Raw genomic sequence first — 16,710 nt, 5'->3', positions numbered from 1 at the left:
AAATGGGTGTTGGTTTCAACTACCATGGAGTAAGGCTTAAAAAAACATTTTTTTTAATTTAAGAGAGAGAGAACATGTGCAGGAGAATTTGGGGAGGGGACAGAGGGAGAGAGACCTCAAGCAGATTCCCTGCTGAATGCGGAGGGGACACGGTACTCAATCCCATGACCCTGAGATCATGACCTGAGCCGAGATCAGCTGTTGAGTGGGCGCCTAACAGACTGAGCCACCCAGATGCCCCTAAAAGACCATTTATTTATTTATTTTCCTAAAAGACCATTTAAAGATGGTACTATGGGTCCATACACACTGTCAGTGGCTGAAATGGTGAGGCGGAGTCCGAACCCTGCCCTTCGTGTCTGAGGGGGTCCATCCCAGGGAGGGTGAGGTCTGCATTCACCATGTGGTGCAGCGGTGTGCCCGCTGGCACAAGAGGAACAAATGGGGTAATTTCTAGGAAAAGGCCAAGTTCTAAAAGAGCCATCGGTAAAAGGTTAAACTCTAGCAAGAAGATCTCACCACAGCCCCCTCTGCAGCTGGGGGCCCCTGGGATGGGAGAAGGGAAATGGAAGATGAGGAGGAAGGGTCAAGAAGGAAGACGGACAGAGGGAAGGAGGAAACGAGGCAGGGAAGGCTCTAAGTGTCCTGGAGACAAGTGTTGAGGCAGAGAGGGACAGAGGAGTCATTGAGGGAACCATAAGAAATGTGGGACCCACATGGGAGGATGGAAAGGGGGAGGGGCACCAAGGGCATAGGGCCCAAGGTGGAGAGTTGAGAATGGCTTGAGCAAGAGGAAAAGAGAAAGAAAGAGACACAGAATGAGGGATTACAGAAAAGAGGTCAGGGAAGTTAGAGAGGAATCGTGGGAGAGGATGGGAAAGGGCAGCCAGAGAGACTCCCTGGTTCTGACGCTTTCTCCCCATCAGTGACCCCCAGCTCTTGTCATGGCCTCTCCCCATCTACACTGTCCTTGTTTTTTGATTGGTCCAAAGGGAACAGATTTTCCTTCCAAATACTACCCCCCAAGAGGTTGAGAAAGGCTCGTGAGCTCAGCAGTGCTCTGTCGCAGCCCCTGGTCACTGTCCAGCCCTGTCCCACTCATACAGATACTGTGGACTGCTGGGGGGGGGGGGCCCAGGGTTAAAATCACATTCACCGTGCTCATGCACAGTCTTTGTCTCCAGAGCTGAGTCAGAGGTGGCTGGGCCTCATGAGCCCCCATCTGCCTGGCCCAACCCTTCCCCACCAGCATGAGAGCCCCTTGGGAGCCCTTGGTGTCCTTCCTGCTGGGGGACCTCACTAAGATGCTCCTGATCCTTTAAGAAGCTCGCTGGTGCTGACCCCCTCAGGAGGCTGCTGGACTTCCCTGAGCCCCAGCACTAGCTCTGCAGACCAAGCCCATTTTTGTAGGGGACAACAGCCCCCTTTACCTTCCAGACACTGTCTAGTCCTATACTCAGGTAACTGACAACTTTTCTCAACGCCGCCTGCTCTCTCCGTTTCCACACAGAGAAGATAGGAGACAGTCTTTATTTTTTTTTCTTCTTATTCAGTCACTCATTATTATAGTATTATGAATATAAAAATAAGGAAATCAGAAAATATCAATAGAAAAACATTCCATCTTTCCTCAACCAATAAAAAGACATTTACGTCGGTGTGCTTATCACGAAACTCACAGTTTCCACGGGTGAACGTGTTCCCTAGAAGTGTGCCTGCTTCACTCCAGAAAGCCTTATAGGATGTGACAGTCCACGGAACAAGGGGTAGCTCTCGGCCCTGACACTGGGAGTCCCACTGTGAAAAGAGTTTTCATTGTGGAAACATTTACTCTGAATAAATATTACGGATGGTATACATCTCCTGAAACGTAAGTTTTTTAGAAAATAAAAAATTTTAATGTCTTTATTTTTCACAAACAGTAGTAAACACAGAATTCCCTAAAAGCCCTAAATACCTATATATTCTTGTATCCAGAATACAGAAGAACTTTCAAAACTCAATAATAAAAAATGCAATTAAAAAGTGGGCAAAGTGGGTGCCTGGCTGGCTTAGTCGGTAGAGGAAGCGACTCGATCTTGGGATTGTGAGTTCAAGCCTCACACTGGGCCCAGAGCTTACTTAAAAAATAGAATAGAATAGAATAGAATAAAATGCAATAATAAAATAAAATAAAATAAAATAAAATAAAATAAAATAAAATAAAATAAAATAGGTGGGCAAAAGATTTGAACACATGCTTCACCAAACAAGAGATAAAGATGACCAAATGAGCATATGAAGAGATGCTCCATCGTGGAGTGCAGACACAATGAGACTAAAGCCACAATGAGACACTATACGTCTAGCAGAAAGGCTAAAATTAAAAGAGTCAAACAACAGACGATACCAAGTGCTGATGAGAACGTGAAGCAACTGGCACTCCCATTCATTGTTGACGTGAGTGCAGAACGGCCCAGCTACTCAGAAAACCAGTTTTGCAATTCCATGCATATATTTACCGCATGACCCCACAATCCCACTCCTAGCAGAAATGAAAACACACGTCCACTCAAGTTTTTAGAGCAACTTTAATCGTCATCGCCCCACACTGGAAGGGATCTGAAGGTTGGTGGATAGGTAAACGGTGGTGGATAGGTAAACGGTGGTGCATCCGTCCCACAGAGTACGACTCAGCGATCAGAAGGAGCCAACTTCGGATACCTCCCAACAACTGGGATGCAGCCCAAGGGCGTTATGCTGGAAGAGGCCAAACTCAAAGGGCTTCCATTCAGATGACATTCCGGAAAAGGCAACACTATAGGGACAGAGAACAGAGAGCCGTTGCCAGGGGGTGAGGGTAAGACAAAGAGGATTGATTACAAAGGGAAACAGGAAATTTTAGGGGGCTGAAAATAGTCTCTGTCTTGATTGCGGTGGTTACACAACCATAAATTTTTGCTAGAACTTATACTAAAACTGTATCTCTAAAATGGGGTGAATCTTACTGGATATAAATCACAAACTCAATAAACCTGATATGAAAAATTATGTTTGTTTTTTCCACTGAAAGAGTAGATATTTAGAAAAGGCTCTTTAAGAACCCTAAATATATAATTTTTTTTTTTTTTTTTTTTTTTTTTTTTGTGGTGGTGGTTTCTTTGTCATTAAAATAGACCATGAAAGCCAGTAAGTTGAATTTGCTTTTCCATTTTAGGGTAAGGTGTTTTACTGCCTCTGCCTATATTAAGACAACTTGTTAGAGTCTCATCACAAGAATGTGGTTTTTCTCATGACTCATGTCCACATAGACTGTTTTCAGGACTACACCTGCCCATAAGAGATCAACGGCCTGGGTCAGAAGGGAGGGCTCCAGTCCCCTCCCAGGGGGCTCGGGTCTATATTGCCATGTTATCCAAGCCGGTGGCCGGTTTATTATGCTTCCCCAACTGGGAGAAAAGGACACAGCCTTTCAAGCTGCACATCCCAGTATCCCCCACCTCCCCCAATGTCAGAGGCCAGGAGAGAAAGGTCCCCCAGCACCCATTCTAATTGTACTGGCCAGTGAAGGCGGTACACTGGGGGGCTACTGGGTATAAGCCCCGTTCCCTCCCTGTGTGATGTCAGGAGACGACAACTTTGGATCAGCTGCCACAGTCTTGTGAAATTACAATGGAAAAGGCGCACCCCTTGGGTCCTGTTTCACAGAGTGGGAAGGTGTCCAAGGTGGGGGGCAGAGGGATAGTTCCGTGGCCTGATGCAGGAAGTGGACGTGATGTCTGAGGTCACCGCTGTGCCCAGGAATGGACAGCTGTAAGAGACCACAGAGGGTGCTGTGCAACAGCTGGGTCTCTACCACTAGCATCTTCCAGGAGCTCTCTGCTGGTGCGTGGCTGTCCGTCATCCCATCTCATCTTTGCCCCAGCCCCGTAAACCAACATGGTCATCTTCAATTCACACACGTGGGAAGCAGAGCTAAGGAGGGCAGCGGCCCGAGGGAAGGCAGGAAGCAGCAGGGCTGAATCTCGACTCCAGATCTGCCTGCGACTCTTCAATTTGTTCCACCCCCCGGGGTAGCGGGGGATGTCTCCAGTGCCTCGCGGTAGAATGAAGTTACCGGAAGCGTCCTGGAATTTGTCATTTTAACTTTTTCTGCTATTGGTAATCCTATTAGTGAAAATCTTAAGTGAAGATTTTTCGGGGCAAGTGTTCTTGCATGTCAGTGTTCCTAAGGGGAATGGAGGAAAGAGATGCAAACGAAGCAGGAGTTTCAACTTCGCCCTGATACCTGGGATCAAGATAACTGTGCAGGAACGAGGTGGACAGACAGACAGACAGACAGAGGCAGGCTCCCAAGAGCATGAGAAGCCAGGCTGAAGGGGATCATCGAGGGTCACAGTCTGAGGTCGCTTAGGTGTCCCTCCCCACTCAGAAATGTATTCTGGGCTCCCCTTGCTCAAACCTGGGGAAACGCTGGGTTACTTTCCCAAGGGAGACAGCTCCTCAGTGGGGCCAGCCATGGGGGTGTCGGGCCAGGGTCTCCAGCATCTGTGGCCCCCTGCACCTCTGGCCTTGGCTTCAGTGATTCCACCTGACATGCTGTGCCCGCTGCTGGCCCCACCATGGCCCAATTTTAGGGCCCCTCTTTTTGGCAAGGCTCTAGTCCTCACAGGGCAGTCTGTTCACCAGCCGGCACAGCCCCCCTCCTTGGCCTTGGTTGGGGGTAGGGGTGGCGGTGGGGGTCGCACTGGGGCAGGAATTCCTCAGATAATCTGTTCCCAGCAGCTCCTCTGCTGCCCTGGGGCAGAGCAACACCCAAGGTCTTCCCTAGCTCCCTAGGAGGTCCCCAGCTGCCTTGGCACTCTCCAGCTGGCTTCACCTCCTTTCTCAGGGATGCTCAGGGCCAAGCATAAATAAAAATGATGACTCACCAACTGAATGTTTAGGCCTTCGAATGCTTATTCCCATCCTCAAAGGAGGTTATGCAACTGGTGCCCAGAGCAACCCCCAGCTCCCCAGAGCAGATGGCCAAGGGGAGGCATGTATCCAGAGACGGTCAAAGAGCCAGTGTTTCAAAATGACGCCTTTTCCTCCACTCGCTCAAGCTCGCTCTTTTGCGCAGTACCTCGCCATGGTTGGTTGAGTCAGCATAAAGGGTGAGCGGGGACATCTTTTATCCGCTTCTATACCAGGTTCCTCTACAGTCTTCCTGACTTCGCAGTCTTCGATGACTTTGATGACCTGTGCCACTGGAATGCAGTAGTACAGTCGACACAGGACCCCGACCATGGATATTTGGCTTCGGAAGGAATTTCAGTCCTTAAATATGGATGTGGGGGTCTCTCTGTTGGAATGTGATCACTGGAGACGGAAGCACCCCTCGGGGGCTGGAACATCCCTCTCTTGCTCCCAGATGTGCTCTGGGAGCATTTCACTCCACACCGTTTTATTCTGAGCAACACCCAGTGTAGACAGATGGTAAAAGGGACTCATTCTTCCCCTCCTTGCATCCATCTCTCTCCCTCTCTCATGCTGCTGCTCTTCCCGCTAAGAGCTGGGGCTCTGTCTCCCCCAACTCCTGAACGTGAGCTGCCCCTGTGTCTTGCTCTGGCCAACAGAGTGTGGCAGAAGTCACAGCATTCCAGTTCGAGCACTGGGATGCTTGCTCTCTCAGAAACCTGCCACCACCAGAGAGCAAGGCCAGACTAGCTCGCTGGGAAGCTGAGGGAGCACACGGGGAGCTCAGTCTGGCCCCGCTAACCCCGGCCAGCCAGCCTGCACATGGGTAAGCAAGCCTTACCAGGCTCACCCAGGCCTGAAGAACCACCCAAGTGGGACCAACCCACAGAATAAATGGTGGTTGCTTTAAGCCACTATGTTTTGGGGTGCTTGGTACAGAGCAGAAACCCCTTCCTCCTACCACAGGAAGGTTCCAGGACATCACATTCAAATTGTTCTTTGCACTTACAGGTAGAGAGAGAAAGGCATTCTGCCTTCTCCGGGTAGTGGAGGCAAATGTGGGGAGGAGACCCTATACTCCACTTCGCTTTCCACTCTTTCACTGCACAGCCAACCTGTATTTTAAAGAATTTTCTTAGGAGATCAACAGTAGATATATCGTCAAAGCAAAGCCTTTTCTGTCCCAGCTCTGTTGCTGAGGGTTCCACCGAAAAGAAACAATATAACCAACATCTGACGCCACAGCAGACCACAGAGAGCAGAAATAACTCACATCAATTATTTTGCAGAGAGCCCTGTTCAAGCAACCATGAAAAAAAATTTTTTTGTATGGTGAACTCTGAGTTTAATAATCTCTTTATCACATTCCCCAAACAATTTTTCATTATTGTCTTCATTTTATTCTGTTTACATCTGTCATATACGTCTCTGTAATACATAGACACAGACTTCTATTTGCCATACATTTCTACCACTTAATTGTCTTTGGATCAATATCGACTGTAGGGATCAGGGTGGGAAAGAATACTACCTTTTTCTGAAGGTAGATTCTTAAATGTGTTTATTTAGCACCTTTTATTTAAGGAGCTCAAGATACTTAAACATTCACTGTAGCATCCTTTTGTTACCTCTGGGTAAGGAAAGTGTCAAAAATGATCGCTAGTGCTTTTTACAAAAAGAAATAGGAAAGTACAGAAACGTGAAAATAGGATCCATGAGATGATGATAGTCACAGTAGAAACTCGGGTCTTTAGCTTAGCATTCTACTCTGCGAACCATATTTTGCCCGTTAAACACACTCCATATCAAAAGGTATAATGGTTTCTTCCATTTTTATGACATGTCTTTTTGGAAGGATGTTAACTAAATGGGCAGAACAAACGGTAGATTCCCACAAACTAATCATCCCCGCAATGCAGTTACTTCCTGCAGCTTTTTACGTAAGCTAAGGAGTCCCATAAATTAGAGAGCCACCCTTGGCTTCTCCATTAAAAATTATAATTGAGGGATGCCTGGGTGGCTCAGTCAGTTAAGCGGCTGCCTTCGGCTCAGGTCATGATCCCAGGGTCCTGGGATTGAGTTCTGCACGGGGCTCCTTTCTCAGCGGGGAGCCTGCTTTTCTCTCTGCCTCTGCCTGCCTCTCTGCTTGTGCTCTCTCTCTTTCTCTCACTCTCTCTGACAAATAAATAAATAAAATCTTTTAAAAAATTATAATTGAGGGGCACCTGGGCAGCTCAGTCTGTTAAGCATCTGTCTGACTCTTGATTTCAGCTCAGGTCATGATCTCAGGGTGGTGAGATTGAGCTCCACATTGGGCTCCGCGGTGGGCCTGGAGCCTGCTTGAGATTCTCGTTCCCTCTCCCTCTGCCCTGCTCCCCCAATCATTCTCACTTTCTCTCTCTCTCAAAACACACACACACACACACAAAACTGCATAATCACTATTATTTCAGCATTTCCAAGAGATCTGCTACCAGGAGGAAGAAATCAGTGACCAAAGGTCATTCCTTCATCCGGGCACCTGTGGCCATTTAAGTCTGGACACTGACCACTATTAGCACTCTTAAAACCTACCAGAGCCACAAAATTAATTTAATATGTTTAGGTATTTTAACTTTTCTTTGGTATATGAGAATACTCACTGACCACAACAGATGGAAGAAGTCAGGTGCTTCCTTTTAATCTGACGCATGCTGTGTGTTTCCTCACAAGAGGGCTGATCTCTGTGATAAGTTTTCTTAAATTCACAATATGAGGATTTGGTTTTTAAACAAGATGCTCTGAAAAATAGCAGAAATGTTTTCCGTTTCTACAAGACTAAATTACAGATACACAATTATTTAGGAAGAAAATAGGGCCTATTGCCTAAACACAGTTAAGTGGTTCTCACCTAGAAAAAGAAAATGCAAATTAACATGTTGGCTTTATCCCTCTTTCTTTTTTAAAAAGATTTTATTTATTTATTTCTTTAAGAGAGAGCAGGAGAGGGGCAGAGGGAGAGAGGAAATCTCAAGCAGAGTTGGAGACCCTGAGATCATGACCTGAGTGGGAACCAAGGGTGGGATACGTAACTGACTGAACCACCCAGGTGCCCCATCCCTTTTTTCCTGAACTTTCCTGGCAGCTGCTTGTCACCCTGCACTCAGGCTAGTCCGTGTCCTATTCACTTCCCATGTGTTTATGAGAGAGACATCAAGAATAAGAATGCCAAGCTGCACCAACTTGGATTTTAGAAAGTTAGTTACCAAAGTACGTGATTGCCTCTGCTGGAACGAGTAAATACATTCACCTCAGGGATGAGCCATTTGGGGGTGAGGGAAAGGACACATTAGGACTTAGTTCTGCCTGCAGATTGACAGAAACTTAGAAACATTCAGGGGAAAAGTAAGGTTTCCCTTTTTCCTTTCTTTAAAAAAAAAATGAGGACAGAAAAAGTTTTTCGAAAATGAAAAGCCCTTCCATTTGCTCCCTGGGCCTCCCTCTAGGCGTCATGGTCCTGGCCTTTTCACCAAAAGTGCTTAGTACAGACCTCCCTGCCCCCCTAACCCATCACCAAAACCCGGGCAACCTTTCAAGAAGGGTGCAAAAAATATGTAAGGAAGACCAGCACCCTTAGGAGAATGTTCAAGAAAACCCTTACAGAGTAAAAACCAAAGGGGGAAGCGTATGAAGAAAATGTTACGGAAATGAAATACAAATACGAGGGGGAAGCAGACCCAAAGAGAACAATCATTAAAACATATGCCGTAGAGACACACTAATGATGGAATGATAATGGGGAACAGGAGGGGACGGAGGAAAACCGAAAACCCGGAAAGGAGGTAAAAAGTGGAGCGACGTGTACCTGTGTCATCAGTGGGTATCAGTAAATGCTCATAACAAATGCAGGTTTTTCAAAAGTGCCCGATTCTACAGAGTACGGTGGGCGCTGGCTGTCAGGTCATCTGATGCAGATGTACCGAGAGGGAGCGCCGCCGGGGAGCAGATCCGGCCCCTCCTCCCCCCGCCGCGCCCCGCCCGGGCGCAGGTGCGCGCGGTCCCAGGCCCCGCCCAGGCGCAGGTGCGCCCCCACTCCCAGCCCGTCCCCGTCCCCACGCAGGGGCAGGTGCGCCTGGCTCCAGGACGCGGCCCCTGTGGTGCCCGCAGAGGACGGGTCGGAGGTCCGCAGGTCGGCGCCCACCCCCAGGCAAGGCGGCTCTGAGGGGCGCCGAGAGCCGCTGCGGGTCCCCGGGTGCTCAGCGCCGCGCCCCTGCCGCGCCGGCCTCGGCCTCCCCCTGCTCCTGCACGGGCCGCGAGGCCTTGTCGGGCCCGGGGGCGCCGCGCTCCTGCAGCCCCCCGCTCGGGCGCGCGTCCAGGCCGGCGCACGGGTCGGGGAAGCGCGGCCCGAGGCCGGCGAACGAGTCGCAGCGCGGCGAGCTCTCCTCCTGCACCGGGTGGCCCACCGGCTCCCCCGCGCCGCTGCCGGGCCCCGCCGGGCCCTCCTGGGAGTTCTGGCTGACGTAGACCACGATGATGTCGCCCTTGAAGTTCATCACCTGCCCGCTGGAAATAAACGTGGAGTTACTGTTTCCAGTCACATTTCCTGCAGGGGGAGAAGGAGAGAGAACATGCAGAAGGTGAGTCATCGGTTCTTGGTGAGAACTTGGTCTTGTGAGGGAAGTTTCCCAAGGAAACAGGCTGTCCAGCAGCGGCCTCCCCTCGCCGACACCGTCTCAAAGCGCAGGGACACTCGCAGCGGTTCCTTCATGTGTCGCTCACCAGGCCCACTGCGGCTGAGGAAGGAGGGAGAGAGAAGGCGAAAGAGAAGCAAGACTATGGGCCATGCTCCAGTTGCGTCGTCTGCCACGCGGGACTCACGACACCGGCAGGAGAGCACACCAGGTGTCAGGCTGTAACAGGTGCGGCCGTTACCTGGGAAAAGGTGTGCGCGGAGATCCCCAGGCAGCAAACAGCCAGTGGCCTGGCTGGGTCAGATGCATCAGTGAGGGGACGCGCTGCTGGGGGGAAGGCTGTTGCTTGATAGGACCCTGGAGCCCAGGAGCCCAGCCTTCCGTGTGACCAGACTGTCACACCTCTGAACCTTCCACGGAGGTCCCTAACAGTTCAGCCCTGGAGGGCCATGGGTCCACCCGGGCTCAGTATTCAGCAGAGGTTAAATCAATTTCCTTAACACCTTTAACTCTTGGAACAAAAGAGATTCATAAGACTGAAGTGGAAGAAAAGAAATCCTGTAAATCACTCTTTCCTTCTGAACCCCGAGGTGTGTTTTGTCCCTATGGGGTTCTACCATCACCTCTTTGTGGGTGACTAGATTTGATCAGTCTTTAACTGGTGAGCCTTTTGGGAAACAAATAGAAAGTTCAACAAGGAAAGTCGCTACTCTTACCACTCTTCTATTTTAAAAACTGGTATCTAGAAATGTCCCTGGGGGAAAATGAATGCTATAAACCAAGCAGATGCAGAAATGTCCCAACACTCAGTATCAGAAACAGAATCTTTCTCAACAAAACAAAAAGGCAACCCACGGAATGGGAGAAGATATTTGCAAATGACAGTACAGACAAAAGGTTGATATCCAGGATCTATAAAGAACTGCTCAAACTCAACACACACAAAACAGATAATCATATCAAAAAATGGGCAGAAGATATGAACAGACACTTCTCCAATGAAGACATACAAACGGCTATCACACACATGAAAAAATGTTCATCATCACTAGCCATCAGGGAGATTGAAATTAAAACAACATTGAGATACCACCTGACACCAGTTAGAATGGCCAAAATTAGCAAGACAGGAAACAACGTGTGTTGGAGAGAATGTGGAGAAAGGGGAACCCTCTTACACTGTTGGTGGGAATGCAAGTTAGTGCAGCCACTTTGGAGAACAGTGTGGAGATTCCTGAAGAAATTAAGAATAGAGCTTCCCTATGACCCTGCAATTGCACTGCTGGGTATTTACCCCAAAGATACAGATGTAGTGAAAAGAAGAGCCTTCTGTACCCCAATGTTTATTGCAGCAATGGCCACGGTCACCAAACTGTGGAAAGAACCAAGATGCCCTTCAACGGATGAATGGATAAGGAAGATGTGGTCCATATACACAATGGAGTATTATGCCTCCATCAGAAAGGATGAATACCCAACTTTTGTAGCAACATGGACGGGGCTGGAAGAGATTATGCTGAGCGAAATAAGTCAAGCAGAGAGAGTCAAGTATCATATGGTCTCACTTATTTGTGGAGCATAACAAAGAACACAGAGGACATGGGGAGATGGAGAGGAGAGGGAGTTGAGGAAACTGGAAGGGGAGATGAACCATGAGAGACTATGGACTCTGAAAAAGAACCAGAGGGTTTTGAAGGGGCGGTGGGGGGGGGGGGAGGTTGAGGAACCAGGTGGTGGGTAATAGGGAGGGCACGTACTGCATGGAGCACTGGGTGTGGTGCAAAAACAATGAACACTGTTACGCTGAAAATAAACAAAGAAAAAAAAAGAAAAACAGAATCTTTCATTCTGAGGAGAAGAGGGGAACATCAAAATGGCTCCTCACTGTTAACGTCCTCATCTTTTTTTCTCAATTACTGTGACCCAGCTTCGTAATCATTTATACAAATTAGCTTTCTAGCACTACTCCACACGAAGAGATTTCCCCCAAATTTGGAAGGCAAGTTTTGGATGGTTTGACTAAAATACCAACAGTCTACAGGAAAATCCCACGGGGGAGACTTCCTTCCACCCACTCTCAAGGTATCTTGAGAGGAGCTGAGATGAAGGTCCAGTGACCCAGGGAACTACAAGGATTTTAAATGAAAACAGATTTCAAGTGCGAGCGACAAATCGGAAAGATTTATGACTCATGCTATTTCTGTCACAGGCAGTTGAATGGGGTATATTTCAAGATGGCGGTGGGGATTTATTTGCCTAATAAACCCCCAGCAACATGGGGGAGGCCAGCTAGTGTTTCCATTCACCGGCTAGCTGGATCACTCCACGTCCTTTGGAATATATCAGCAAGTGCTCCTAACATATGATGAACTCTACACTAAGGGTCTACTTTCTAGTATGTCTATGCCTTTTTTCTCCCACCAGTTACCAAGTTAGTTCTCAGTTCTGTTTTCACCAGGTGAACTCATTAGGAAAGCTAATTAACTATCTAGTTTCTAACGTGGTAAGATGTAAGTGTGATAAAAGGGGGGAAAGTGTTTCTGTAAAAACTCAAGTGAGTGCAAGGACCCAAATAAAAGTGAGTCAGTCACTCGACGAAAAAACAAAAGACGATATCCACAAATGACTGAAATGGTACGGTGACACGGACAAGAGAACTGTTGAGAAAAAGAAAACACATGAAAACTGCAGAAGGATCTTGCACTCAAATTTGCTTTGCAAATGTCTACGATTTCTCTTTCCACACTAAAGACAGAGAGAAAGTTAAGATCATGAGGTTAATGTAAAAAAAACAACAACAAACTATCATCAGCCAACACATATGGCCCTTTACTAAAAATAATCCATGTGAATGTTAAGTTTTGCGTTTTATGTTTAAAAAGATGCCCAAGATATGGGACTTGTAAATGACTTCTCCAAGTAACTCAGCAACTACTGACCCTGGGCTGATACCAGGACCTCTCCTGTGGCGGCTGCGGAGACAGCGCTGTGACTGAAGTCTTCCCAGTGGAGAGATCACTAGTTAGTGAACAGACATCAAAGTGAGAAATTAACAACAGTATGAAGATACCATCAACGTTCTATTCTAATTGAAACATACCATGTTTTTAAAATAAAAGCAGCAATTTAAAAAGCTGTTTAAAAGTGTGATTTTCTGCCTATAGTTCCTCTAGTCTGTTATTAGAACATCACTGGCTGCTGGTTCTGCGGGTCTCAGTAGAATGGAGAGCTACACAGGGGGCACCGCTAGCCACTATGTGATTGGCTTATGGCTTTAAATTTAATCTCCCATCTTCTTCATCCTCTTCATACGGAGATTTATCTACTTATGTCATGATACATACGATTTCTCCCTCGTTTTAATTAAATTTTTATTTCCCAAGAAATCATCCTCATGAATCCACTGTTGCTGACCTTCTTCCTGGCCAGAATCGTCAGTTTGTCTAAGCTCAAGTCAAAGCCCATGTTTTCTTATCATCTTGCACATCAAGATCCTGTTTAATTATGCACATTAAGAATTTCATCCCATGCTGGGGCACCTGGGTGGCTCAGGGGGTTAAAGCCTCTGCCTTCGGCTCAGGTCATGATCCCAGAGTCCTGGGATCGAGCCCCACATCGGGCTCTCTGCTCAGCGGGGAGCCTGCTTCACTTCCTCTCTCTCTGCCTAAATGTGATCTCTGTCAAATAAATCAATAAAATCTTAAAAAAAAAAAAGAATTTCATCCCATGCCAATTTGCCTCATGGCCAAGAGTATCTTTGATATATTCCATAGGATCTATATATTTTTTTTCATCTAAAATGGAACTCAAAACTTTTCACCTGAGATATATTTAAACATTTCAGAATCCTTTGACTCAGACTGGATCAAGAATATTCTTTTGAGGCTAGGGTAGAGACAGAATGGCGGGGATGGACAAGAACAAGCCCTTTAAATTCCTGACAATTAGGATGTAAAGAAAAGGTATCTAGAAGGAGTATAAGATTCTAAAGCAATTTTATTGTTTTGGGGCACCTGCGTGGCTCAGTGGGTTAAGCCTCTGCCTTCGGTTCAGGTCATGATCTCAGGGTCCTGGGATCGAGCCCCGCATTGGGCTCTCTGCTCAGCGGGGAGCCTGCTTCCTCCTCTCTGCCTGCCTCTCTGCCTACTTGTGATCTTTCTCTCTCTCTGTCAAATAAATAAAATCTTTAAAAAAAAAAAAGCAATTTTATTTTTCACATTTTTTTTTTTTTTAAACTCAAGGTACAATTAATGACAAAAACCTCCTTTGATTAAGTCCAAGTGCATTCCGTCCATGCTGACTTTTATGAGAGTAGTAAACTGACACAGACTGGAGTTCCTTAAAAAGTTCTACTGATCTGCCAATGACAGTAAGTGGCAGCAGAGCCGTCTTCAGGGGCACGTGACCCGTGTGGTTAGTGGTGCCCTACCCTCCAAAGGCCGTGCTTGATTTAATGCTCTGCCGTCATCATCGTGGACTTACCAATTTCTGCACATGGACACCTCGTGTTCTCATCTCTCACTGGGCTCTAGAAATGATGTAGCGGGTACTGAGTGGCCGGCAGCTCTTAGGACTGTTGCTCTGGGGTCTTCCCCCACATCGATGCTTTAATTTAGTGTGACTCATTTTGGAGGTAACCTCTTCTAAGTTGGAGATCTTTCAGTATTGCAGAAGTGTTTGTGACTCTGACTTTCTGTACCGATACAGAACTCGAGGTTTGGGAAGACGCCGAGTCGCAGAGGCTATCTACCGGCGCCACTGAAACGTGGATCCTTTGATATAGTTCCCTGATGCCCAAGCCACTCGTTATTTGCTGTGGAAACACCTGACACCGACTTTCTGGTGTAGCACTGAGGCTCGTCCCTTTGAGAAAAAGTCTAGTGATGGTATCAATGCTACCTCTGACGCTTTGCGTACAGCCTCGCGTTTTGGTTTCTTTAGAGTGCAATGAGAACCAAGCCACCTGCCAAGCAGTCTGAGTGCAGAATCCTTCTAGAGCTGTCTTCCCTCAATGTTCACAGTTGTCTCACCCACCTCAGCTTCCACAGCAAACAGATCTTGGATTCACTCTTTGAATAGCCCAGAAGCACTGAACGGTTTTCACAGAAACAGTCCTCATGCTTTTCAAACTCACTTGTTTTTCCCAGCTCACCAGTTTCAATAGGATCAGCTCACAGTCCCGGGGCAGGGAACACCCCTGGATTTAGTAAGCACGGCCATCGCCAAGTGGGAGCAGAAGGGCCTGGGTATTTGTTAGGTGTGAGTGCTCCCAACCCAGAATTTACTGAGTGCTCCCCCACGCCGGGCTGGCTGCATTGCCAACACCAGCTCCCGGCTACTTCGCATGGGGGCATTCCAGGCTGACTTCTTTCCCCCCCTCCACTCTCCGCCACTGCCTTAAGAAGGGAAACTGTCAAAGAGCCTTCTTTTTTCAAGGCTTGTCCTAATGCAGACTCGTCCGCCAGTCATCTAATAACGTCAAGGTCGTCCTAGTGTTGTGGTCTCTGAAGCGCTCAATGCTGACTAAAGGGATGAGGTTTCAGCGGCTGTCCAAGTCCAGGAGGGTAAGTGGGGAGGGACAGAGGAGAGAGCAGGGGTCTGGAAGCTCTGGTCTGGTCCTGCTCAGCCCGCTCTAGCCGTGGGATTTGGGACAAGCCATCTCACAACCTCTCCAGATGTCGGCCTGCTTGCTTGTGAAATGAGGATCAAGTTGCAAGCCCTGTTAGCCTGGCAGGTGCGGCCACACAGAGCAGCACGCAACACCTGTTAAATGAAAGAATGAATGAATGACATCGGGCTCTCTGCTCAGCGGCGAGCCTGCTTCCCTCTCTCTCTCTCTCTCTGCCTGCCTCTCTGTCTACTTGTGATCTCTCTCTGTCAAATAAATAAATAAAATCTTTTTTTTTTTTTAAAAAAGAATGAATAAATGAATGAATGCCCACAGGATGGTGTAGGGGTCAAATGAGGTGATGGGTTTGAAAACGCTGGGGAACCGCTGACAACGAGGCGCAGGTGCGCTGATGCTGTTGCTTCTCCTGGCAGGTGGGACTCCCAGGGAAAGAGATGGGAGGAATGTGCTGGGCAGTAATGTTATTTTTCCATGTGTGTCTTGTTGGAGGATCTCAACATGTCTTGAAGACCAAGAGGGCATTTTCCTCCAGAAATCCAAGCAACTTTGGTTTTCTTTGCCAAACTAATTCATCATTATGACTGTCACTGGTTTGAACCCTCATCATATGGTTCTGCCCTAAAGCCGGTGGTCTCGCCTCTCCTCACACAAGTCAGCGATGACTTGCCTGTGGCATGGGCGTGGATCAAGGTTTAGAATGAGTCGGTAATAGCCTTCTCCTGTACACACCTCAGTCTGGAACTGTCCTTCTCAATAGCAAGTAATTCCTTCTGAAGCTTTCTAGCTTTTAGGACAAAAAGGTGTTATAGTGTTAGGCAAGCAGACTGGAGAGGACAAGTCAGCGGGTCCCCGTGTCAGCAAGCTACATGATCGTGCAGGCACTGTGGGGCCCTCCTTTTGGGCACGGCTGGATGGCTTCTGTAGTTGATATCTGCCCCAAAGGGGTAACTCTTTCCACTGAGGGCCAAGGAAGCCCTGGATTGTTCTGCAGTTGGGGAGGGGCCCAGCCCTTGTTGGCAGCTGGTAAGGGGAAATATGAGAAGGGAAGGAAGGTGTAGATGAGGTCTATTCAAGATGCCTTACAAAGGCCTGAGACTTTTAGTCAGCCTCCAGGAGGACAAGGCAAAGCCCATCACTCCCCCTTTCCTTCCCTTCCTCGGCTGCCCTTCTGACACCTTTCCCCTGGTAGGCTGCCCCTGGCATTGATTTTAACTTTACTGCCACTTGAGGAAAAAGATGGGGTTGGAGGTATATGAAGGAAAGAACTTTCCTCACAAAAGAGCCGGGGATAGTGAAGATAGTACCTCCTGGAGACAGCAGGGGGAAGGCAGGGGACTCACAGGCCAAGGTAGGCATCACTCCCACAGACCTTAGCGTCCCTGCCCATGGAAACTTCTGGGCCTGGCCTGGCCACAGCCCCTCACTCAGCCAGAGTAGTCAGCTCTCCCAGACCCTTATTCTGTGGCACACTGG

General features: G+C 48.0%; 1 protein-coding gene across 4 annotated transcripts in view; it reads right to left on the bottom strand.

The window, feature by feature from the left end:
• Positions 1 to 7,250: 7,250 nt before the first annotated feature.
• The window catches only part of TNFRSF11A (TNF receptor superfamily member 11a), a 54,135-nt gene continuing 44,675 nt past the window's right edge, over positions 7,251 to 16,710 (bottom strand). For all 4 annotated transcript variants that reach the window (XM_046025666.1, XM_046025667.1, XM_046025668.1 and 1 more), the window contains one exon: positions 7,251 to 9,520. In XM_046025666.1, coding sequence (XP_045881622.1) covers positions 9,174 to 9,520 — 347 coding nt within the window. In that variant the 3' untranslated portion in view covers positions 7,251 to 9,173. The remainder of the gene's footprint in view (positions 9,521 to 16,710) is intronic.

Source organism: Meles meles, chromosome 12 (genome assembly GCF_922984935.1).
Source record: "Meles meles chromosome 12, mMelMel3.1 paternal haplotype, whole genome shotgun sequence".
Lineage (NCBI taxonomy): Eukaryota > Metazoa > Chordata > Mammalia > Carnivora > Mustelidae > Meles > Meles meles.
This window is presented reverse-complemented; position numbering and strand designations above follow the sequence as displayed.